This window comes from Pyrgilauda ruficollis, unplaced genomic scaffold, assembly GCF_017590135.1.
Source record: "Pyrgilauda ruficollis isolate IOZ18807 unplaced genomic scaffold, ASM1759013v1 scaffold70, whole genome shotgun sequence".
Classification (NCBI taxonomy): domain Eukaryota; kingdom Metazoa; phylum Chordata; class Aves; order Passeriformes; family Passeridae; genus Pyrgilauda; species Pyrgilauda ruficollis.
The window spans coordinates 2025354-2049473 of NW_024528822.1; the positions used below are offsets into that span (position 1 = coordinate 2025354).

General features: G+C 46.0%; 1 protein-coding gene across 2 annotated transcripts in view; it reads right to left on the minus strand.

The window, feature by feature from the left end:
* Window positions 1-24120, minus strand: part of SLC35F3 (solute carrier family 35 member F3) — a 169209-nt gene that overhangs the window by 5655 nt on the left and 139434 nt on the right. For both annotated transcript variants that reach the window (XM_041485495.1, XM_041485496.1), the window contains one exon: window positions 5583-5802. In XM_041485495.1, the coding sequence (XP_041341429.1) occupies window positions 5583-5802 (220 nt within the window). The remainder of the gene's footprint in view (window positions 1-5582; window positions 5803-24120) is intronic.

Sequence of the window (24120 nt, forward strand, 5' to 3'; positions counted from 1 at the left end):
GTGGGGATTTAATCTCTGTCACTGAGCTGCCCCATCAGTGGGTCCCTGCAGCCTGTGCATGACAAAAATACACAAGTAATAATTCCCTGCAGCTTGCAGAAAAGCTTCGAGTCCTGTTGAAGTTTTGGAGGAAAAAGGTTATAGAAATAAACAGGGGAATAAAATTCACACAACTACTTCCCAGTCTAGACGAGTCATTTCAGAGAGTAGGAGGAGGTTTTTTCCAGCCAGCTATGCACACTGCAGTGCCTGAGGGGTGCCTCCCAAACAGAAGAAACATTCACAAAGGCTGGGGACACGCTGCCCTGATTTACCAGGCTGTGCAACAAATCCCTGGCTTCTCTGGGATTGTCCTGCCAGATGCCTTCAGCCTCTCAGGGTGTTAATTCTGGGGTGAACAGAGCTTTCTCTATGCTCATGCTTCCTGGCTCTGCAGGGCTGTGAGAGATGCCCTGCTTACAACACATACCTTTTGGCTGCACACTCAAGGTGATGCCTCCAAGATGACTGAGGTATTAATTTATTTTGATCCACAGATGGGTAAGTGCCAGCCAGCTGTCCCCTCTCGCAGGACCAGACTAGGGTTTTAAGCCCCATCCACAGGCTGCAACTGCCTATACATCCATGAACCTCCTCTCATCTTTCCTGCTTCCCACCAGAGATACTGGAGCTGCTGTGAAGATACAGGGGGAAAGTCTGTGTGCCAGGCTCTGCTGCTGCCTGATCAGCAAGATGTGGTGAGGTAGCCTCTTTACCAGCTGCAGGTCCCAACCCCAGCAGCACCAGCAGTCTCTTCCCTGGGCTAAGCTGGGGCTGGTGCCAGGGGACACCCATACACCAGACAATCATCCAGCAGATCCTTCCTGCACACTGACATCAACACCTTCAATTTCCCCTAACAAAAAAAAATTGGCCCATTTTTGCAAAAAAACTCAATTTCTCCACAGGGGTTGCTGTATAATGGCAGGGTGGCATAAGGCAGAATCCTTATTTATGACTTGATCAGGGTGGAGCCCCCGTGCCAACTGCAAAGGCTGGGTATACACACTGCAGATTTGGAGAGGTTCAGATACAGCATCTTGGCTTGCAGCCTTGTTGGCATCTGGTCTCTCCATGCACAGGTGTGGGACATCATTTCTGAAGTGAAGTTTTGTGGTGGTGTAACTAGGCCCTATGGTCCAGGACAGGCTGACAGGCTTCTTTTTAAGGCAAGGACAGAACCTGCCCTGCATAGCTCTATAGCAGCGTGGGGCAGTTCTCTCACCAGTGTGCTGGTGCTTGTCAAATAAAAATTCAGACACTCTATGTGGCTTCAGAAGCACAAGAAAAAAGGTCAGTGCATGAGACTAGCATGAGGCAGGTGCAGAACAAGGAAAAAGAAATTCGCCTTCACCCAATACATAATTAAGTGAAGGAAAGCTTTGCCGTTGCACCCTGTGAATGTGAAAAATTTAGAAGGATAAACTCATGGAAAAAAAAAAATTCCATCAACGACTATTAGCTATAGAAACACTGGTTCCATCTCAGGAAGTCCCTGAGCCTCAAATTGTTGGAGGCTGGAAAGTCTCATGAGGAAATATCATTACAGGCCTTTCCTATTTAGACAGATTTTTCTAGGTGTCTACTACAGGCAGATGCTGGAGGCAGGCTTTTGCGGCAGAGGCACCTTTGCTCTGACTCACTGTGGCTCTTGGGAGAGCTGCAAGGTACATGGCTCAGGCTCAGCTGAAAGATGGCAACCCTGTACCTTCCTTCAACATCACCTGTGCTACAGATGGGTTGACAAAGAGTGGAAGATGCAGCATTTCCTGTAGCATCTGCTCACAGTGTGGCTGTCCTCCTCTGAGCTCTATGGGGTTTGTCCAGCCTTCACTGGAGGGCTGAGGAGAACCACAACCACATTCCAGGCTGTGGCACCCAGCTGGGTGGAGGAAGCCTGCCTCAACCCCCTAAGGCAGCTGTAATGCCTCTGCACTGGAAACTTGGGAGGTGCATGCATGAACTGCAGAATGAAAAGTCTCCAGCATTGCTTTTAACACCAGGAGCCGATCAGCTTCAGAGCACCTTCCAAGAGAGCGTTGTCTCTAGAGTTTGAGATTTGCTAGGATATGTATTTCCAAGTCCCATAGGCAGATGTGCTTGTGATCAGCTTCAGAGCACCTTCCAAGACAGCGTTTGTAGAGTTTGAGATTTGCTAGGATATGTATTTCCAAGTCCCATAGGCAGATGTGCTTGTCTATATGTTATGCACACTTGCAGGTGATGGCTCTCTTGGATCCTCAGCTGTTTTATTCACCGTAGCATGGAGGGAAACACCAAAGTCAAAGATCAAAGCAAATAAATGCAGTCTGCAAACAGTTGTGCTGGGGCAGAGGTCCTTGCCTCTTCCATCAAGCATGTCACAGGTGTCAGATGAGTCTTGGCCTCACTTTGCAGTGTCCTGTCGAGCTGCCAGGGGTGCCACAGACCCCTTCTCTGAAAGCCTGTCAGCCTTTCTATCCAGCGCATTGTTAGAGGCAGTGACAGGCTGCTCACACACCACAGTGCCACAGGTGTCACAGCACTGCAGGGTTTGCAGAGGCACTCACAGCTTCATTATCTGTGTGGCTTTGACAACTTCCAGCCCAGCCAGTCGTTCTCTGGGCACGGTGAAGGGCAAGGGGGAAAAGCTCAACTTCATTAGGGGAGATGAAGGCACTTAAAAGTACCTGAATGGCAAGGATGGGAACTTGCAATTGCTCTTACACTTATATCCCAGCTAAATTGTGATTTATGTGCTTAGAGAGCTAGCAGTTGCACTTCTGAAGGCCAAGTAGGATAATTGTACTTGCTTTAACCCCACTGAGCAGCTGCCTTTCTCACCTTGCCTCTGTCAGTGGGCATGAACAGGGACACCCAAATGTGCAGTCAGAGCTTTGCTGTGGTGTGGGGATGGAGCAGGAGTGTGGGAAGGCACTCTCCCCCTTGCAGCCTTGTCTGCCAAATACCCTCTCAAAGGGTGCTTCTAAGAGGGTCAGCAGCTCGGGGACACCGTGTGACCCCGAGGGACCATGTGCTTTGGGGCCGGGCTGTGTGGTGGCTGCAGCCCCAGGTCACTCCCAGGGAAGCCCTAGCAGCTGTCTTTGCTCCTGGTTGCCAGTCCCAGGAGGAAGGCAGTGTATTGGGGTCATCATGATGCTATTCTCCAGCAGTGACACTCTTTCTGCCTGTTGCTTTTCACATGGGCTGTACAGAAAAAGAGAGGAAAGAGGGAAGAAAATGATTCTCTCCAAAGACACCATGCTATGTCCCTCTGCAGACAGGAGTGCCCCGGCACTCCCACTATGCCACGCAAAGCTGGGTTGTAGAACTGCTGTGCTGCCGTGTGCCCTTCCAATCTCCAAGGACAAGTGCCTCCTCACTCTCATATTGCCACAGGTCAGGATGCCACAGCTGCTTAAGAGCAAATAGCCCAGTTTGTCTGCAAACCCCTTCTCCCTGCAGCCAGGTTCCTTGCTGGCCTGTCACCTGGGAAGGAGACAGCTTGTTCCCTCTTGGATTCAGGAGACAGCTGGGTTCCTTCTTGGGAAGCTCCTCTGCCACAATCTCACCAATGCCAGGTTGCACAGAGAGGGGCTGGAACACATGGCAGGAGTATCACACAGCCACCACTGCTCTGTCCCCCGTTCTGCTTCTCTGCTTCATTGCTGCTTTCCCAAAGTAGCGCAGAGAGGAAACAAAAGGCAGCTGGACATGGCTGGGACCAGCACTTGGGTCTGCTTCTCTGCTCCTTCCACTCCTTCTGCCCCTTTGAGAAGGGAGGCATACAGAACAGGATTCATCCCCCAGTGCGTGTCGCCTGCCATGGCACAAGACAACCTTCCCAAGAAGCTGCTGGGAAGTCCCTGACCATCCTGGCTTTTCCATCATGGCCAGAAACTCAGGCAAGCCCAAGAAGCACCTCTGCTCCAGCATGTATGTGCCCATGTGGGTATCGCTACACACACAGGTTGGCTTCTTTCCCTCCACACCACAGCCATACCCCACGGTGGGAGATGGCACATTCAGAGCGAGGAGCAAGCTGCAGGTGCAGATACCATACACCATTGCTCCTGGTGTCCCACCAGTGCTACAGCTGACAGCGCCAAAAGAGAGATGAAGACACAAAAATACCTTTTTTTATTTCCATTTATCAAAATGGCAAGCACATCCAGTTTTGATAACAATGAGACTTCCCTAGCTCCACGATCATTTCAGGATACTCTTGCTTCTGCACTCAAAACTCACCATTAATTTGTTTTTAGGCTAGGGCTACTTGGGCAGAGGAGTGGGCAGACACCAGCTGGCCACACTGAGCTTTTGGCAGGTACATTTTGCAACCATCCCCTGAGCAGCCTCTTGGCTGCCACCACTGAAAGGCTGGCCAAGGTCTCCTGCCAAATTCTCCTGTCAGAGAGGAATACTTCCTGAAAAGTTAACTCTCAGCTACTCCACGCAACAAGCTCTTCTTAGCACCACCAGCCTAGGTGGGTGAGCAGGGAGCTCCTCAAGTAATGGGCAGGAGACAGGAATAATTACAGTTATTGCTGTTGATCTTGATTATTAATTAATTGGTGAAGCAAGGAAACAGGGACCCAGGTGCCTTTTCCTTGCAGTTGCTCCTGGTCCTGGCAGGAGCTCCTTGGCCCCGGGGTGGGGGGTTACCCATCCACCCACTCTGCTGCCAAAGGATGTGACGTGCTGAGGGCTGCTAGAATGGCAGCAGGGTCAGCAGGGAGCTGAGGCGCTTCCTGATAAACCCTCTGCACGTGGCTCTGCTGCTGCTGCTGCTGCAGAGGCATTTGGTGGGGTGCAGAACTAAAGGTGCAAGCAAACATTTGGGGTCCCACCAGAAGAGCAGCCTACAGGGAAGGCCGCTGGCCAAATGCAAGTCCCTGTGGACACCAGTTTTCCATCAGTGACACGGGCAGACCCTCGTTAGGCCACAGGTGGGTGAGGGCAGCCCAGCTCTCCTCTCCTGTCTGCAGCTGCTGCTACCTGACACAGAAGATGCAGAAGAGAACTGTCCCACCCTGCAAGCCTGCTGTCACACATACACAGGAAGGTGAGGGCCCTGTTAAATTCCCAGGACCGGACCAGAAATGCGGTGTGTGTAGCCAGGGCTTGCGAGAACGTGCAGTTAGAAACAACCAGGTCTGGTGGCAGCCTGGGAATGGTGGGAATGGTGGCAGCCTGGGAATGAACGTGCAGCTAGAAACAACCAGGTCTGGGAATGGTCACTTGGAAGGCATTGGCAAGGGCTGACACACATCCACAGCAGCATGGAGACAGCACATATCCTTTGCGACCCACTCTGGAGCAAGTCACCTCTTTCCTGAAGGAATATGCACAAAGGCATTGGGCTGGGGGAGCCAGGGGCTCCAGGAGCTCACAGGCACCTGGGAAGGCTGCAGGGAAGGATGCATCCCTGCTCCACAAGGACTTCTGTGCCCACAGAGCTGAATGCATGGGTGCTGCTTGACTCAGCTGGCAGGAGGCAAGGGGTAAAGGAAAGACACAAGGGTGAGGGGGAACAGGGGAGACAGAGATAAGGAGTCACTTACCCTCACTCCCATGAACCTGTCCCTCAGAACGATCCATGAAAGCAAGAACACAAAAGCTTTGTTGCAGCAGAACAACACGGAGACATCCGTAGTGTTTATTTTCTTTATTGCATGTAAGTAAAGGTAGTTTGTGAGTGTCCAAAGAACACCAAAGGGTGCTGCCTTGGTAAAAAACACCTTCAAAGTCAAGCCATTGTCTCCAAAAAATCGGCAGCACTCCCTAAAACAAGGAGAGAAAGGCAGTGTTATTACATAAGCCAGTCACAGTCTGCAGCAAATATATGGCTTTTTTTGCTCCTCTTCTTTTCCTTTGGGGAAGAGAGACACACACCTTAAAGAGGAGAAAAAAAAGTTTCAGCTTCTGCTGCAAGAGCCAGCACCTGCACAGGATACAAACAGGCAAGGGCTGCAAACAAGGGAGGAGGCTGCAAAGAAAGAGCAAAGGGACAGGTGATGACAGGAGGTGAAATCTCACTCTTCCCACCAGCCCCTTCACAGTGAACATCTTGAAGCAGTGTGGGGCCATCCTCCTCCCCTCCACCCCTGTGGGCACCAGGATGCTGAGGGCCCAGGGTTGGCAGCAAAGCCCCTAGCTCCCTGCTCCTGCTGAAGCCATGGGAAGCTGGTGCCCATCTGATCTGCTATGTGGGGCTTGGAAGAAGCCTTGCAGGAGCCCAGGCTGGGGGTTTTCCACCCAAGCGGAGGGACCTGGCTCAGATCTCCAGCAGCATCAGGGCAGGAGCAGGAGGGGGCAGCAGGCAGCTGCCCCTGAGATGAGAACATGGCATGGTAGCACCTGGGGACATGCTGGAGCAGCTGGAGCAGCAGTGGGGAGTCAGGAGCTCATGTGTGCAGTCCAGGTTGGGGATGCTGTGAATCCCTGAGCAGGGTCAGCCTGAGCAGGTTCAGCCCTGGCACAAAGAGCAGAAGCAGCAGCAGTTTGACTTGTCCCGTGTGTAGCAATGGGACACAGGAGGTGACGGGGCGCGGCTTGGCCCTGCTGGCAGGGCTGGCATGGGGCTGCAGGGGTGGGGGGAAACCTGCCTGCAGCCTGTGCCTGCCCGGCAGCAGAGCTGCAAGCTGCCAGCTGCATGGAAATTCAGTACCACAAAGAAGGAAGGAATCATCCTAGGGGCTGGGGCTGTGGCCAGCAGCCTGCGAGGTGTGTGTGGGGCAGCCAGCACGGTGCCCTGGCCTGCGCTGCCATTGCTCACTTTCAAACCTGCAAACTCCCTGGGGCCCTGAAGTTCTTTATTGGGGTGTTCTGACAAAACCTGACCAGAATTAAATTTCCTGCTGACAATGATGGACGAATAGTTTTTCACTGCTGTCATGAATTTCAAGCTATTTGTTTCCTGAGACTGGGCATGTAAAGATCATTATTTGGATACTGATGAAAGCACTGTTTTGATCTACTTTCCCAGAAGACAGGGCTGTACCAGATGAATACCTAAAAAACCCCCATCCATTCTTTCAGCCTCATCAGATCTCTGCATCCACAAGTCTGTATCAGCCTACAGCCCCTCTGCTACAGCAGGTACAAGACTGCAAGGTAGAGGAGACATATTTTTTGTGTTTATTGGGTTTGTTGCCTGCCAGTCCTTTGTATCAAATCATAGCTACGAACTTGCCTCTCTCTGGATGTGATGACCCTGTACTTTGGCTGCTGTACATGAACTCTTTCATTTGAGCTGCTGGTTCTGCATTGTATTCCTCAGTGTGCCTTGTCCTCTGCAAGACTGCCTGCTGGCAGCAGCCTATTCCCTGCCAAACCTGTTAACTGCCTCTCCGAATCAGTAGAAGAGCTGCCCATCTGCACTGCAAACCACAGCCTGACTTCCCACTTGCTGGAGCTGTGCTGGGCTGTTCAGGGATGCTCATGACCCTGACAGATGCTGCCTGTGCTCAGCAGGATCCATTCTCCCCTTCCACAAACACTATACCCACTTCAGGTCTGGCCTTCAGTCCTGCACAGCACTGACTGTACCAGACACCTGCCACAGGGGACACAGGGAGTGCAAAAGGAAGCAGAGGCACACTGAAAAAGCCAGTCCCAAACTTCATTAGAGACTTTAACCTGCTTCCTAAGACACCATGTAGGGTTTCACTGCCAGGGTGTCATAGGCAGCCAGCCTCATGCTCTGAAAACAAAAAACCACACGCACAGTTACAATTAAATGACATGAAGCAAGATTAGTATGAGAGGAATAGGAAGGCTGTACTCAAATGAAAGGACAGAAATGGAATTTATGTTGGGATTCATCCTGGGGGAAAAAAGTTCCTCCTGCCAAAAATCTGTTCCCCACATATAGAATTGGCTATCACTATTTCATATACAGCAGAAGCATGTGCTTTTACTGTCTTGTGGGCCTGATTCCTGTTTAGTAAATACCACTGGATCCCTATGGTACCACAGCCTGGATCCCTGAAGCACCCAGTGTAGTGCCATGCTGCCCCAAAGGACAGCCTTGCCCTGACATGGACCATGACCCTGAGCTGCAGTGCCCACTTCAGGAGTCTCTCTTTGCCTTATACAATAATAATGTACAGCTTCCTTTTAGCTGTTCTGGCTGGCTTCACCAAGCATGAATTACTTTCCATACTGGCTCCAGCTTTCAAAGGAGACCTCCTTATGGAAGACATTTCCTTACCCAGCAAAACGCTGTGGAGAAGCTTCTCCCTGAGGACTCCTAGGGCTGTGGAGGGTGCTGTCAGCCATGCACCCACATCCACAGCGAGCCCTGTTGTCCCAAACAGGGGCACTCCTGCAGTTAGATGGGTTATATGGCTGCCTTGGACTTGGCATCTTCAGTGAAGTATGAGGAGCATCTGGGAGAATGTGGCATATTTTGTGCACCAGAATGACTATATGCCACACAGTAAACCTCTCACAATTAATTGTCTCCCCAGGTTTGCCAGTGCTTACTGGGAAAACTGATTTTTCCTTGGTACTGTAGCACAGCTTGTGAAGCCATACCAGGAAGCATTTGATGAAGAGAGTTTTCAGTGAGTAATGGTAGATAAATAGTTATGGGAAGCAAGGCAGGACTGTGGTATAACCTGTGCTGGAAGCTCAAAACAGTCAGGGATGACTCCAGAAAAAGCAACCTTCAGCTTAAATATTTGGACAGAACATTTGAACACAGATGTTCCTGCTATCCACTCATTTCTGGGCCCAGCACAGACACAGGCACATCCACCATGCTAACCCCCACACTGTGTTAAAAGGGAAATTGTCATCTTAGACTGACCAAACCTATTCCTGGTCACATTACCAGAAATCCTGCACCTGCTGCTCTCACCTTCTCCTCAAACCAAAAGCTGCTTTGGTACTCTCTTGATGATACAGTTTTGCTAGCTGGGAACACCCTGCTTTACCCATGGAACAGTGGGACTTGGGGTGTGAACAACTGTCAGAAAGGCTACAGGGGAAAGGCAGACGCAAAGCTCAGGTGTGCCCTGGCCCTGTGAATCCCCAGGTCATGCGGAGCATGGCTTCTCTTTGGCAGAGAAGCTGCCCTGCAGAGCCCCTCTGCTGAGATGATCTCCCCTCTAATCTCTAATCCTCCATGTGAGGAGTAAATTCCTGCAAGCTCCAAGCTGTGTGCAGATAAGGTGGCAGCACACAGCAAGGAGCTGTGACATTGCAGGGTGTAATGCTGCATTTTTGAGATAAATTATCTTCCTGCATTATTTTCTTCAATTCTGCCATCATGAGCTGGCACTCCATTGTAATCACAGCAATTGGTTTACAATATAAATGCAAGGCATTAACAAAGGCAACAGACTGTTAAAGTCTGTGTAAGACTGGAATGGAATGTCAGAGGAAGGAGACTGGAAGGGAAATGTGCTGGCTTAATTGCCACAGCAGCAATACAGAAAAGTTTGCTTCCACCTAGAAGTGTCACATCCATGTTCAGACAACCTGAAGGCTGCTAGGGTACTACAGGAACTGGGGTAAAAGATACTAAAGAAAAGCCTAAGGCACAGCAATCTTTTGTTTGTGTCTTAACTCTAAATTGTTTGCTGGTTTCTTTAGCTTTCATGTACTAGGTCTTGTTTTTCACACTCTTTATAGTGTGTATCTTCATTAACCCAGCAAATGACAAATTAGCTCTACTCCATTAGGCAAGTCTCCAGCACAATATCTCTGTCACTGGAATCAAGCGTCCCCAGTGAAGTAAATCAGAAGTCATCAGTGCCAAAATTCTATGCTAAGTAAGAGTTAATTATATTGAAAGCAGGTGTTGCACTGAAATAAAACTTGCAAATGAAACGTGATAGTAAAGCTCCACTTTTTCCCCACTGAGTTAACAATTATATATTTAACACTATTCACCTTCCACTGCCTGCTTTGTCTTTAAACATTGCTAGGCAGTCGTGATGTTTCCCCACTTCTCTGAACCTCATACAAATGAATTTATAAAATTTTGCCAACACTGAAATGAATGCTTTTTCCCCTATTCTGAAAAAAGAAAATCCCACCTATGAAGAGAAAAGGTAGGCAAGAATGAGAAAAAGTACATACAGTGTGTTGTCCCAGGCCAGGGGTTTGGTCTCCTGATACTCCCTGCAGAACAAACCTATGCCAAAAAGGTTTGTAAGCCATTGAAACTGCCATTACATCTTTGGAAAATCTGCAGTAAAGTAGAAAATTTCTGGGAGTAATACACATCCTAAGGGAATACTTTGCACAAGCCAGTTATTTCTCCTTTCCAGACTGTTAACTTTTGCTAGAATTTTTTCATTGTCTCAGTGCTCATACTGGAGCCTTTTCCTCCAAACCAGATTTGGATGTGCTGTTGCTCTTAGAAGGTAATATTATTTCTTTGCAGACTGTGCTTCTCACTTTGACCTTGCAAGGTCTGTACCTGCAAATTGAATTTGGCTAAATTGCTTCTGATTTTCAGCAGAGTGAGCATCACCTCCCTGGAGCACAGCAAAGCCACCACTGTGCCAGTGAATCTGTCTTCTTGATTAGAGATTGGCAGGCAAAACATGTTTTGCTAATCCCTGCACCAATTAGGCCTGCATGGATAAATAATCTGCAGATGTGCAACAGTCCTACATTTTCTGCTCAATGTACAAAAAAAAAAAAAAAGACATGGACTAAAATGTCATGCCATGTCTTGTGGGAGGACTTGCAAGCCACTTGTAGGAAGCAAAAGAAAAGCAGACAGACAAGATGTGTTGACAGTAATAGGAGAGAAGGAAACTAGACTCAAGTTTTAATTTCTCCCAGTGAAAAAACCCCACAAGGATGTTTTTTATAATTCATCCTGTTAGGACCACAGCATCTCTCATGCATTAGGCGCACAAGTGGAGGTAAGTATGACTGCTGTACAGATAAAATGCAAGTTAACTCAATATATTCTTCCACAAAGAAAGATGTGTTCTTTTCTCTCCAAGAAAATAAAGATGTGTTTTGCAGAAAAAAAGATCATGCCTCCAGCTTTGCTTCTTTCCCCTGTGAGCCAGCACTGACCCAAAGGGTAGCCATGACAAAATCAGCCTCTGAGGTGGGTGGATTTCAAAGCAGTGTATGAAAAGGGTGACCTATGAAACCCATTTTACAGATGTGCAAGCTGGGGCACAGAGAAGCAAAGTCCCTGGGTGCTTTAAAGTGGCAGGATGAGTGCTGCCTGTTGATTGTACCTTCAGAGAGACGGGGATTTGCTTTTCCTGCATGTTTCTTTTATAGCCAGCTCCTGTTTCTTATCAAGACAGTCCCTGAGCGCCTTTTTCCTGAGTCACCACAGGTTCACATGCCAGCAGAACAGTTGCACGGAGGCTCCTGTGGTGTGTCCCAGATCATAAATGCTGTGAATAAACCTGCTAGCCTCAGCACTTTGCACAGAGATGCCCGGGACTCCTGCCATGGCTTTTATTGCCCCGCTGCTCTGAGGCTCCTGCAACAAAACCTGTGTACCCCTGCCTGCAGCTTTCCTCAGGAAAACTGCTTCCAGGTGCTGGGAGGGCACAAGTTTCTCCTCAGCTTCCATGTGGCAGAGGTCTGAGACCTGTCCTGGGTGTGCTGGTGTGCCCTGCTGGCCGTGCTGCCTGCAGTGCCCACTGAGGAACGCTGCAGCCCACGGCCAAGGACCTGTTGCTCCTCAGAGATGCCTGTACTTTTTCAGTCTGTTTGTCCATGGTGGGGACTGAACTAGGGCTGCAAACCCTGGCTCTTCAGTCTTCTTATACTCCTCCTAACGGGAACGGCAGCACTGCAGCCCTGGAGGTAACATCAGCCCCAGTGACAGTACTGGTTTCTGGAGACGGATACAAAGGGTGGCTTATCTAAAATACTCTAATGGCTTTTTAATGCCCATCATCCCATGCATATTTTTCTGTAAGCACATTATTAAATGCAAGAAATTACCACAGAAGCCAATCAAGCATCCAGCTGCCACTTTAAATGTCTGTGCCTGCAACTGACTTGATTACTTGCTTCTACACTTAGTTGGGACTTGTGTTTTGCCTTTAAACTTTTATCTGTTCTGGGAGTTTCCAGCTCATTTGAAGAAAATACATTCTGATAGGCAATGGAATGAGAAAATTGTCTTCTCTTAAAGAAAAAAATAAATTAAATAAATAATCCACAGACTGACCTTCTCTGAACTAGAGAGACAGAAGCAATTGGCTTTGCTCAGCACTGCACATGTGCCATACTAGACATTTGCACAATAAATGGTCCCAGGAAATGCTTAGCTATGGATTTACATAATAGACCAGAATGGCTCCAAAAGAAGCAAATAATACAAACCTTACAAACCACCTGAATACACATTTTGAAGACAAGTCTTAGAACAAGACTCAGAAACCTTAATGAGAGACTGTTTAAACTAACATTTAAATAAAAAGCTTTGAAAGAACAAGACCAAACCACATTTCAGAAAATGCAGCAAGTATTCCTTGCAAGAAGAAGCTTTTAATGTGACAAGATACCTTCAGCAGTCAGGCAGCTGAAATTATCATGAATTATCCAACATTTTCTGCCTTTAGATCCCAGAGATAACCAGAGCCTGAAGTACTTTATGCTCGTCTAGACAACCAGCATTATACAAATAAAATGTAAGACTGTTGCTATGTGCAAGCTCCAAACACCCACAGACCAGGCAGGCATCACACTTGAACACAGAAATGAGCTGTTTAGTCACATTCAAAGATTGCTTTGTGGAGCATCTTTTTTCTGAGCCCATGAGAATTGCAACCCTTGACTTGATCTGGTGAAGCACTCAGGATTGGCCTCAAATCTTTGTTAGAGCCCACCAGAGCAGTGGCCAGGAGGTACTCACACTGCACATTCCCCTCCACAGCAGCAGTACCTGAAGCTGAAAGGGGCAGGAGGGGAATGAAAGTCTCAAAGGCTCCTGGAGGTTACTGGCATGCCCACAGTGCAAGCAGAGGGACAGCTCCTGCTGGTGTTTGAGATGGGGCTGGAAGATGAGCTGGAGGGAACTGACCCATTTGCACAGTGGGGTGTGATGAAGAGTATGCAGGGACCCAAATGGACCACCACTCCCACATGGAGCACAGGAAAAGGACTGTCAGCTCCAGCAGCACCATGTACAGCCAGGCACAGGCAGCCAGGGCAGGGTGTGAGGAGCAGTTAATGATCTGTATGGAAGCTAATGACAATCCTTAGGGAGCTGCAGAGCAAGCTGAGAAAATGAGCAGCACCACATCATCAGACAGCATTTACTCAGGAGTTCAAAAAAGCTCAAGAATGAAGTAGGGAATTCATAACAGGGCTCTGTAATTCCCTTAAAACAGCCTTCTTGCCCAAAGCAAATGTCACATTGATTCTTTAAATCCAATTTGTGCAGCGACTATGGCTGGCCATAAAATTTGAAGATGACCATTGATTGCTAGGTAAATTCTGCACCTCTTTCCCCTCCTGGGTTCATCAAGGAGCAACAAGGACAGGGAATGCCCAGTTCAAGGAGCATGCTGGCACAGCCAGGTGTTGCAGGCACTGTCAGGAATTTTCATCCCAGGAGATTGGCTGGTGAGCAGATGTCCTTAATGCCTAAGCCCAGCAGGAATGCTCCTGCTTGCACCATGCACCTACTGACTGCTGCCATCCTCCAAAACAGGATGCTGACTGCTTGCAGCAACTTAGTGCTGATGAATTCAGACCTTCCTGAGGATCACCTGCTGCACCAGTCACATGGAAGTGGCCTGGGGCTGCTGGGTCTCCAGAGGGACATTCCCCTAAAGGCTCTTGCTCCTCACTTTTATCCTCTGCAGCTGCAGCTAGAAAAACCCCTGGGGCTCCACCTGCCTGAAGGGAAGGCCTGTCACCCCTGCAGCTTCTGGACAGGCAGCAGCACAGCACCACAGCTCCTCAGCATCACCAGCCTCCTCAGCCACCTGGGCCCAGCTGGGGGAGCACACCCCAGCTCTGGGGAAGGGCATCCCAGCTGCCAGAAGATCTGCTTCAGGGCCTTTTTCCTTGCCCACTGCAGGTGGGTGCTGCACTAAGGAGCAGGGGCTGTGTTTTGGGTGGCATGGGAGGTGCACTGGCACTAAAGTCACAACTAAACTGTGCCCTGCATGGCCCAGTATGGGTTTGCTAGTGTTTGCCTTTAAAAGGTGAGTTAATCCAACTCGTTTTTGGAAGGAAACCTGAACCACAAACCCACATTATTTTTAAATTAACCCAAGTGGATTAGGCAATTCCCTGCAGGTCCCAGCAGTTTGGAGAGGCACTTTATGCAATGCTTCAGTACTTCATTTACTGAAAAGATGAAAAGCATGGAAAGCCTTCCATGGAAAGCACTTGGAAAGGGTACCAGGAGGCTGAATTTGCGGTCCATAGTGATGGTTTATCACAAATTTTCAGCGAGAGCTTGGACAAGTCCCCCAGCCAGCCTGTCCCCCCTTGGCAGTGGGGTATGAGGGTACAGGCCCGCTGTTATTTCCCAGGGCTGTGCTGAGGTAAATGCAGTCAAGCATTTGTGCTGCATTCGGCGGGTGGTGAGGGACAGCATATACAAACTGAGGCAGAGAAAACCTAAACATTAGACTCTCAAGGCTTTGACTGCCAGAGTCAACATCATCACTGCTCTCCATCATCATCCAAAATTTCCATTGACGTCAGTGGATGTTCTGGGTGTGAAAGGCCTGCAGACTCTGAAACTGTGCAGCAATTACTTGTGGATATCTTAAGCATGGCCTGATGTGATTTAAATCCAGCTTGTCCTCTTCAGCTGTGACCTGAACCACTTAGTACTTTTTGGAACAGTCAGAATGAAACTTTTAGGAGAAACTGGCCATCTGGCCTTCTGCAAATTAGATTTTTGTAGTGGTTGGCATAGGCAGACCAAGAGTAAAATGCAAGAATAAAATGCTTTTCTAGTAGTTGCTGTCTTGGCTTCTGGCATAGAAGTATGGTGCCGATAGGAGTGGGAGCCGTGCTGCTGTGTCTTGGGAGAAGGAACAAGAGGCAAAACAAGAGGAGAGAAATATCTCAGTGATAAAATTGGCTATGCAAACACCCTGAGACAGCTGTTACTGAAATACATATCTATACCCTTAAAATTTTGGAATACATCCTACAAAGCAAAGTCTAATAATGACCCTTTATTTTATCCCTTAAAAACTCTTCTATGTGACTGCATTTAATTTGCACCTTTGTGCCTGTGGATTTTAAGAAAGACTTAGTGTGGCGATAAGGCTCCAGATGGGCAAAGCCCTGTTAGCCCTTGCTGCTGACACTGCCAGCCTTGGGCCAAGGACATAAATGAATCAACTTCATAGCCTATGTAGCAATTGTTCAGCACCACGATGGGATACTGGGGATACAGGAAGGCACATGAGTCAGGAGATACCAAAAGACACACCATTAACTTGGCAGCTGGTCTGTGAAAAGAAAGAAAGTCATACAAAGAAGAAAGCTGAGAGTTTGCTGACATAACAGAGAAGCTGACACTTACAATGCACAAATTGCCCCTAGATGCATTAAGTAAACGGGATATAGAAAGGAAATAATCTTTCCTAAATACTTGTATCTGTGGTCATTTTTAGAGTACCTCCTCTCAAGAACAGGTGAATCTTTTCTGTTTGAAGTTTGTTTGCCTTTTTAGTTGCACTGCTGTTCATTTAACGCAAAACCAGAGCACTCTCTGCCCTGCACTCCCTTACTTTTTGTCCTTCAGCAAAGTCATCCCAATCTTGCACGCAGCAGCACAGCAAGGAGGAGACCATGGAAGTGGAGTGAGGAGGTCTCAAGACTCTGTGATGGTATCTACCCTCATCCCAGAGCCTGATTGAAGAGCACCTTTCAGAGCACAGCAATCTTTGAAAAGCAGCCTCTGAAAGATTGAGAATTTCAGCAGTGAGGTCAACGAGTACAGCTAATGAGTTTGGGGAGGGGTGTTGGAAAATATGATGTCCATTACTTCTGAGATTGAGATTTCTAGGCAGCTTTACTTGTTTTGACCTTTCTCCCAATAGGCTAATCCTTAAAAAACACTGATGTTGCTAGTTGCATTAAATTTGTGTAACACCGTAGTATAAGTGGCAAAACCAGAGCAATATGTATCAGAAATTGAATGGCTTTCATCTCTGCTACTGGAACATTAAGGTCTCTCCAGTGGCATACAATAACTGAGAACTGCTTGAAATCAATTTCCTGCTGTCCAAGGGAAACATTAAATTTTCCACTCCCCATATAAGCACTTTGTTGCTTGAAAGTAAACATGCAAATTAAAAAATACTGAAACTGACTGTATTTTTAAAGGACCAGAAAGCACAGAAATGGAGCCATAGTAGCTGAAATGCCAAGAGAATGTACTCATGAAGGATTAGTCAGCGATAACTCCAGTGAAGAGCTGCGGGAAGTTGTGTGGTTTGTATTTTTGAGGGTAACATCTCCTCTACAATATTGTTCTACAAATGTTGGTTGAAAAGTTGTACATATTTATTTTCATTCAATTTACAGTGAAATAAAATGCCCATTCACTGAATCAGAAGCTTCTGAAGAAGGGTACAGGTTAACAAAAAAACTTACAAAAATTCTGAAATAAGTTTTGAAATTTTTTGATTTCAGCAATTAGGTGAAAATTGTTTTTTGAATTCCTAATGAATATCAACTAAGTCTATAGTGGAAAATAATGGAAGTGAACAAAATCAGCAGAAAATTGTAACAAAAATTATCCCAGATTATATTGTACTTGAAAGGTGGTTTTATTTTCATTTCTCACCTCTGTATGCTCTTGGATTTTGCCTGTCATCCATTTAGAACAAAATTTCTTTTAAAATTTCAGAATGTATCCTAGAAAGCAAAGGCTAATAATGACCCTTTATATTATCCCTTAACAACTCTTCTCTGTGACTGCATAAAAGGCACTGCTCACCCAAACTTCACAGCCAAGAAGGTACTTTATTGAAGAGAGGGAGGGGAATTTTACCCTACACAGACTTACAATATAGTTTATAGTTATCTTCATAATAAGACCTGAGGAGGAAATATTAAAAAGAAATAATAAACCTCATCATGCTCATGCCAGTTCAGAAGCCTTTTCTCCAAGGAATTTTCTCTTCCCTACTTTTCAGAGTTATAAAGGAATCTGTAAAATTACATGCAGTATTATATGAGGATCCTATATAAAAGCAAAATCTTCTGTGAAGACTCTTCTCAAGACACAAGTGTACAGAGCATCAACTTCATTTTCTTTCTGAGCACGGGAGGCAGGTCTTTAGGATAAATACAAGATACAGTTGTCTTTCAATCTTCTTGCACTCTTAGGTGTCGGCATCTTCATAATCCTCTCAAGCTCTTTTTATGCTTATGGATTGATGGGCCACTCATTCTTACATGGTTCAGAAGCTGAATCAGTTTCTTGATCCATAAATCTGCAGGTTGTGAACTTTTTTCCTTTATACACTCCAAAAAAGCAAGCAGGGTACTGAGTTTTGTGATAGATCCTCCCTCCAGAGAGGAAGCTGAGCTACTGCAGAACAGTTCTAGGAACATGATTTGTGCCTACTTTTGCATCTCAGAAAATTTCCAGCTCCTTCCATCAGCTCTTTGAAACTCCCCAGACACCCCAGGTGAAAAGCCCTTGATGTTTCAGAGTTGTGGAAGGAGGTAACCCTCCTCTGCTCAAGCCAGCAGCCTCCAATTCCAAAGAAACTACAACTGGTTCTCTCCTTGAGAGATGTGGCATTTGCATGGGAGAAAGGGCTACCTGTGGGCTGGGAAAACATGGGGTAGAAAAGGAATCTCCCAAGGTCTGCCATGAGCAGCCACATGCCAATCCGCATCTTCTCCGCACATGGCCACTGACACAGGAGAACTACGCAGCACTCCACCGGCAGCGACAGATGCAGATGTCCTCCAGCAGTGTCAGCAATGACAAACTCCATCAGAGCTTTGCCTGATGATGCTGGTGTGAACTTGGGGTCCAGAACCAGGAGAAACAGTAAACACACACCACAGATCCAAAGAGCTGCAATGCCCCTGTTGCATGTATTGTTGCACCGGTCGGGTCAGGACATTAAAGCAGATGTCAGCTGCTATGGCTATTTAGTCTCAAGCTCATTTGAATTCCTGAATGGTGTAGCTTTATTTACCTCCCTGGTTTCTAGTGGAAGTGTGGAGTGGCACATGTGTGGGTCACCCTTGTGCCTCCACTGTTGGCTATTAGAGCAGCCACCTTTGGTGCTGACTTTTCTTCCACTTGCTGTCAATGTCCCACTCTGGACTTTACAGCCAACATTCTCCTTAGACTGAAAATAGTAACATAAATACCTAATGGGGTTATTAGCCTTCAATTGCTTCATTCAGAATGGAGTAAAGCAAGGGTGATATTAAAAAGAACAGAGAAGAAATATAAGAAAAGAGAGAGATCAGATAGAAATTAATTCATTCTACAAATATACAAAATGATTATGGCACTGAGGTCATTACACTGCTTAGAGGTTATAAGAAAGTGAGATCTATTTGAAGTCCCTGAAAAAAACAGAAATGAGAACTGTGGTGGGGGATACTTAAGGTAGTTTCAGATTTGCCATATTTTAAAAAAAAAGACTTGAATTTGAGATGGTGGAGTTAAATGGTGCTTGTGACTAAAAATTGCTGGAAGCCAGGAGAGTCCTGAGAATAGGATGCTAACCATTATTATTTATGTGTTTGGATGGAATACACATCTGTTCTTCAGAGGCCACGCAGAAATTTGTTTAGAGTCTGAAGCCCTTCACAGTTACAATGCTTCAGAGTGCCCATCTGAGTGTTTTAAAATGTTTATTATTTATATGAAATATTTTATATATTTAAGGTTTCCCTCTTATATGATAAGAGGTTGTGAAGCACCAAAAGTCTTTGGCCAGAGTCTGGTTCCACAGAAGTAGGAAAACACAAAGCAGTTGCATCTTGTCATTGCTCTGCATGTGTGGGGGGAACGTCAGTGTGGTTTGGATAAGGCTGTTGCAGCACACACTGCTCTCCTTCCTAGTGACATTTTTTATGTACTTGTTCTTTTTATTTTATATTTTTATTGCCTACTAAATGGTTTCTTTTGGCTCTGCTTTGTGTGAACCTCAGCGCAAAGAAAACAGTTCTGTTCAGAGAAGCACTTTGCAAACTGCCCTGAGGAGGAGTGAGCTCGTGCCTTGCTAGCATATAATGGCTAGCACCATCCTGATCTTGGCTGTGGATCCACAAACAAGGATTTCAACCCTGTCATTGCTGAGCATACCCATTTACTTCGTGAAAGGTTGAAAACCAGAAAGGAGCCCTTATTTTTAATTGTAATAACATAGGAACTTTTTGGTACACGATGCAGAACTGCTGAGGTAATAAACTGGAAAACCCATCTGCTGGTCCAAATGCCATACTTGTCTTTTTGGGAACAAAATTACTGAAAGACTAATACACCATCAACTGTCCCTTCCTTCTCTGCCCAATCTGTGTCAGTGAGGCATTCACTCAGAGGTGCCTCTGATGAAATGGACCTGTATCCCACAAGAATTACCAGCTTGTGTCCAGCTGCTGATGGCAGAGGCATCAGGGACACGGCACACGTGAAGAAACCTGTCCCCCAGGACAAGCTGCCACTTTCTTATCTTTCTCTTCCTGCTCTCCTGCTTAACCCACCTTGGATGCATTAGCCATGTACCTTCACTCAGCCTGTAACACAAGTGCAGCTCCCAGCAGTTCAGGAGCAGTGAAAATTAATTAAAGTTTCATTAGTTAAAGCAGCCTGGACCACTCAGGTATAAGTACAGAGCCAAAGTGCTTCTCTATTGCCTTTATGAATCATTGTCATAAGCTCCTGATTATCTGCACAGATCAGCCAGGACTTTGCCACCCTCTAGGAATACACTAGATGTGCTTGGTCTGACAAACTTGGGACTTCTTCCTGTGACAAGAAACCATCCATACTGCATGTTGTGATGGTGCAGGGTGATTGGGATTCACTAAGTCTCTGGAGAGAAAACAGTATCATTACCTGTTGGGAATTACCAGAGCAGATAGAGGAAGAATGCAGATTATTCAGGGTGAAGGTACACTGTCTAGCAAGAGCTCCTGGAAGACTTGCAAAGACAGCCCTTGCTTTCAAGTGGCAGAGACTGACTGATGACAGTAAACTTGAGGTGACTCAGAAACATGGTATCTGGATTTGTCTCAGAAATATGACTGTGACATTTGAAAGTGCCAAATGGAAATGACAACTTTTAACGTGGATTTCCCTTAATCGGAATAGATCATGCATTTCATGCTGGAAATGTTCTGGCTGTTATCTGCTTCTGTGCTATTACATTTTGATGTGCCTCCGGTAATGGCTTTAATAAAATGTCTGGAATAGAGCCTGTTAAAGAGTTTTCTTAGATTTAGATGCTCAGATACCATGGGATTGACTGATTAACATCTTCATTTTATTACAGAAGATTTCTAAAATAAAACGTAAGAATATTAGGGAAGACTCTCATGTACTACAACCTGATTTAAAGTCACAAAAGTAATTTCTGTTCTTTGACTATTTATAACTAGAGGAGTAAAGCTCCTTCTAGTCTACATCAGTGAAGCATGCAGCACATCCATTCTTACAGCACTCACTTTTGGCCAAAATGAAATACCTTTGTGACACACAGCTGCAGTTTATGGCATCTTCTTGGATTTCATGGGTAGAGAACAGGGTCTGTGATTTTCTGAGCGAGACTGGAAGGGCTGTGCAAGTGGCCTCCCTCCCGCTTGTTGGTTCTGAGAGCTGAGCTGCAGTGAGGAGAGCCAAGTAATTGCCAGATACGAAATTACCGGCGTCATTTGTCTTCTACCTTCTACTCCTGTGACATGCTTATTCCTTCCTTCATTTTGGAAAATGACCTTGTGATCCTTGCTCCCAGCATCACACTATTTCCAGAGCAGCTGCACAGAGAGCAGTGAAAAATCTGCTCCCTGCTATTACAGAGTAAAAGCACTATGAGGGAAGGAAGCACAGGGTGTCCTTGCAGCAGGAGCCAGCTCCTGCTGAAACCTTGCAGCTTGCCACCTAGGAGAGAACTGGACCTTATCTAGCCATGATTAATGCCTGCCCTGTGGGTGTGCCTGCTCTGTCTTCATTTTAATAACAAATTTTTAAGGTCTGTGACACACTATAATTATAAAATGGCTTTTCTGGCCCTCACCCAGATCTGTGGCTCCAGAGTCCAACATCAGAATCTGCTACATAATTTGGATCAGATACCCTTCGGTTGCAGTTATGGTTAGTGCAATTGCAGCCATGTGCAGTGGATTGCCTGGGAAATGAAAATGGTTGGGTTTATAGCAGAAAGCATGAGAGGAGGAGGCACAGGGCTGTTCTGAGAGTGGTTAAAAGCAGAGGAGACAAGCACAGTTAGCCAGCCTGTTTCAGTGTGCCTGTGAATCCTTACACATGCATAGCAGGGGGTGTTGAAAAATTTAACAGAATTACTGCTGGGGATTTATCACAGCCTACATACTCTGTAAGCACTTACCTCAGTTTAAGTTCAGACACAGATTAATTTAACCAAATAACTTGTTGTCTTTATCTGGAAAAACACGTTTACATATTTTTGAGACTCTGAGATTTCTTTTAACCTTTTATTTCATAAACTACTTTTGGTTAAGCCATCCCAGCCAGTCTGAGCTCAGTGTTGCAAGCTTTCTGGGGGAGCTTTGCAGTGAGACTTGTCATTTGCCTGCTTCTCACATTGGGCTTCCTCTGTCACTGTCATTAGTATGACCTCGACACCTTACGTCACATTCTGACACGAAATGGGGGAGATTGAGGCATTATGTTGGCAGAAAGCAGATCTCAGGCAGAAGAGCTACTGGGCCTTTTGAAAATCCTGAGGTTATTTGCATCTACAAGGATGTTTGTAATTATTTCCCCTCCTGTTCACCTGCCAGGTTCTGCTACTGCATCACATGTTGTGTTACTTAGGTTCATGGTGAGCTCCATGAAGAGATGAGAAAAGCATCTCCTCGATGTCTCCATCCTTCTGTCCAGCCTTAGAGTAAAACAATCACAGAATCACCAAGGTCAAAAAAGGCCTCTAAGATTACCAAGTCCAACCATCAACTTAGCACCATTGCCATGTTCACAAATAAACCACGTTCTCAAGTGCCACAGCCACATATTTTTTTAATATATCCAGGAATGGTGACTCCACCACTTCTCTGGGCGTCCTGTTCCAATGTTTGACAACCCTTTCCATGAAGAAATTTTTCCTAATACCTGATCTAAACCTCCTCTGGCATAACTTGAGGCCATTCATTTCCTTCTATCACTTGTTAGCTGGGAGAAGGGTCTGACATCACCTCACTACCACCTTTCATGTACTTTTAGAGAGTGATAAGGTCCCCCTCCACACCTCCTTTTCTCCAGGCTAAATGACCCCAGCTCCCTCAGCTGCTCCTTATGAGACTTGTGCTCCAGACTCTTCCCCAGCTTTGTTGCTCTTCCCTGGACACGGCCTTCCCTTGGCAAGGAACCAAAGCCTCTCCACAGGCTGCTGAGCAGCAGCTGAAGAAGTCAGCCCTCACCAGTTCAATGAAAAATGGCAAGTTTCAGCAGGTATGTGCCTCAGCCTTGATGGCAAACTCTGTGGCACAGGGGCTGTGGTTTTTTCCCTGCTGAAAAAGCACCTAGCACAAGCTGGTCCAGATCAGGATTTCCTGGATGCTAATTTCATACAAATATTAAACCATAGTGATACTTGCATGACTGTGTGAGCTAGGGCTTAGATAATGGAGATTTAATATAGCATGTTTCTAGGAGAGGAAGGGAATTAGAAGTCAATAAATAGAGAACAAAAATACATGAATGAACTGTTCAGCAAGGAAAATGTGTATGGCTTGAGTTAAGCCATAGAGCCCTGATCCTGGGAGAAAAAGTGAGACATCAAAGATTAAGGCTAAGTCTCCTTATTGCTCGTGGCATCCGAACAACACGTAAGATGACAGATGCGTTAATTAGCTCACTGCATCTCAGGAGCTGAAATAGTTGGTAGGTGGGCTGAGCCATAAACTAAAATAATCCCAGCATGTGAGAGAGGATGAGCAGGCAGCTTCAAGAATATACAGGAGATGGAAGCAAACAATGTCAAATGTCCAAAAAAGAAAACATGGAATAATATCTTCAAAATACATAGTAAAACACTAATCTATCTAACAATGGTTGCTCTTTGATATGGATTTTATTGCTGTGCTTGTTCAGTAAAAATATATTTAGCCTTTTCTCTTCATTATCAATAGCATATGTAACAGGGATGAATGTACCACTTTAGGTACATTCATAAGTAAGTTTAGTGTATGTGGTCAATGCATTCTTAGAAGGCAGTTTTCACTAAATGTGATTTGTGAAATAACAAATAAACTGTGATTTTAGTAACTCCCCATATCCATTTTTATCCATGTTCACTGCCAGAACGGGGTAACTGCATTTTATGTGAGGCTGATATTGAAACTTAGAGCATCCCCGGAGATCTTTGACAATTGAGGTTTACATGTGTTAGGAAATGGCTCGCAATCACACTTAATGTATGCATAAATCATCCTAAAAAGTACACCAACAGACACAAATGATTTGGTTGGTGAGATTGATTAAATTTCTCATCAAGATAATACAAAAAGAATTTGACGAATAATCCGTAGACAGCACAAATGAGCAAACTGCAAGAAATGACTTGATTATGCCACCTTCACACTGAAATCCTAGGAGGATCATACCAAATTAAAAACATCAATTCATATTCAGGTACTAATGCACCGACTTTTCCAGTGGGCTGAAGATTGTCACTACCCATAGACTTCAAAAGGAATTATGGATGATCAATTTGGATCTTAAAATAGACATAGGAAGGTTAAGTACAGTGTCTCTCACACAGGGCATCAGCCATGGTGGGATTTCAGTCCTGGAGAGAGACAAAAATGGAGAAGAAGGGGAAGGAGGAGAAGGAGAAGGAGAAGGAGAAGGAGAAGGAGAAGGAGAAGGAGAAGGAGAAGGAGGAGAAGGAGGAGAAGGAGGAGAAGGAGAGTTTTCTCTGGAAGGTTTGTAGGCAGGTGAGT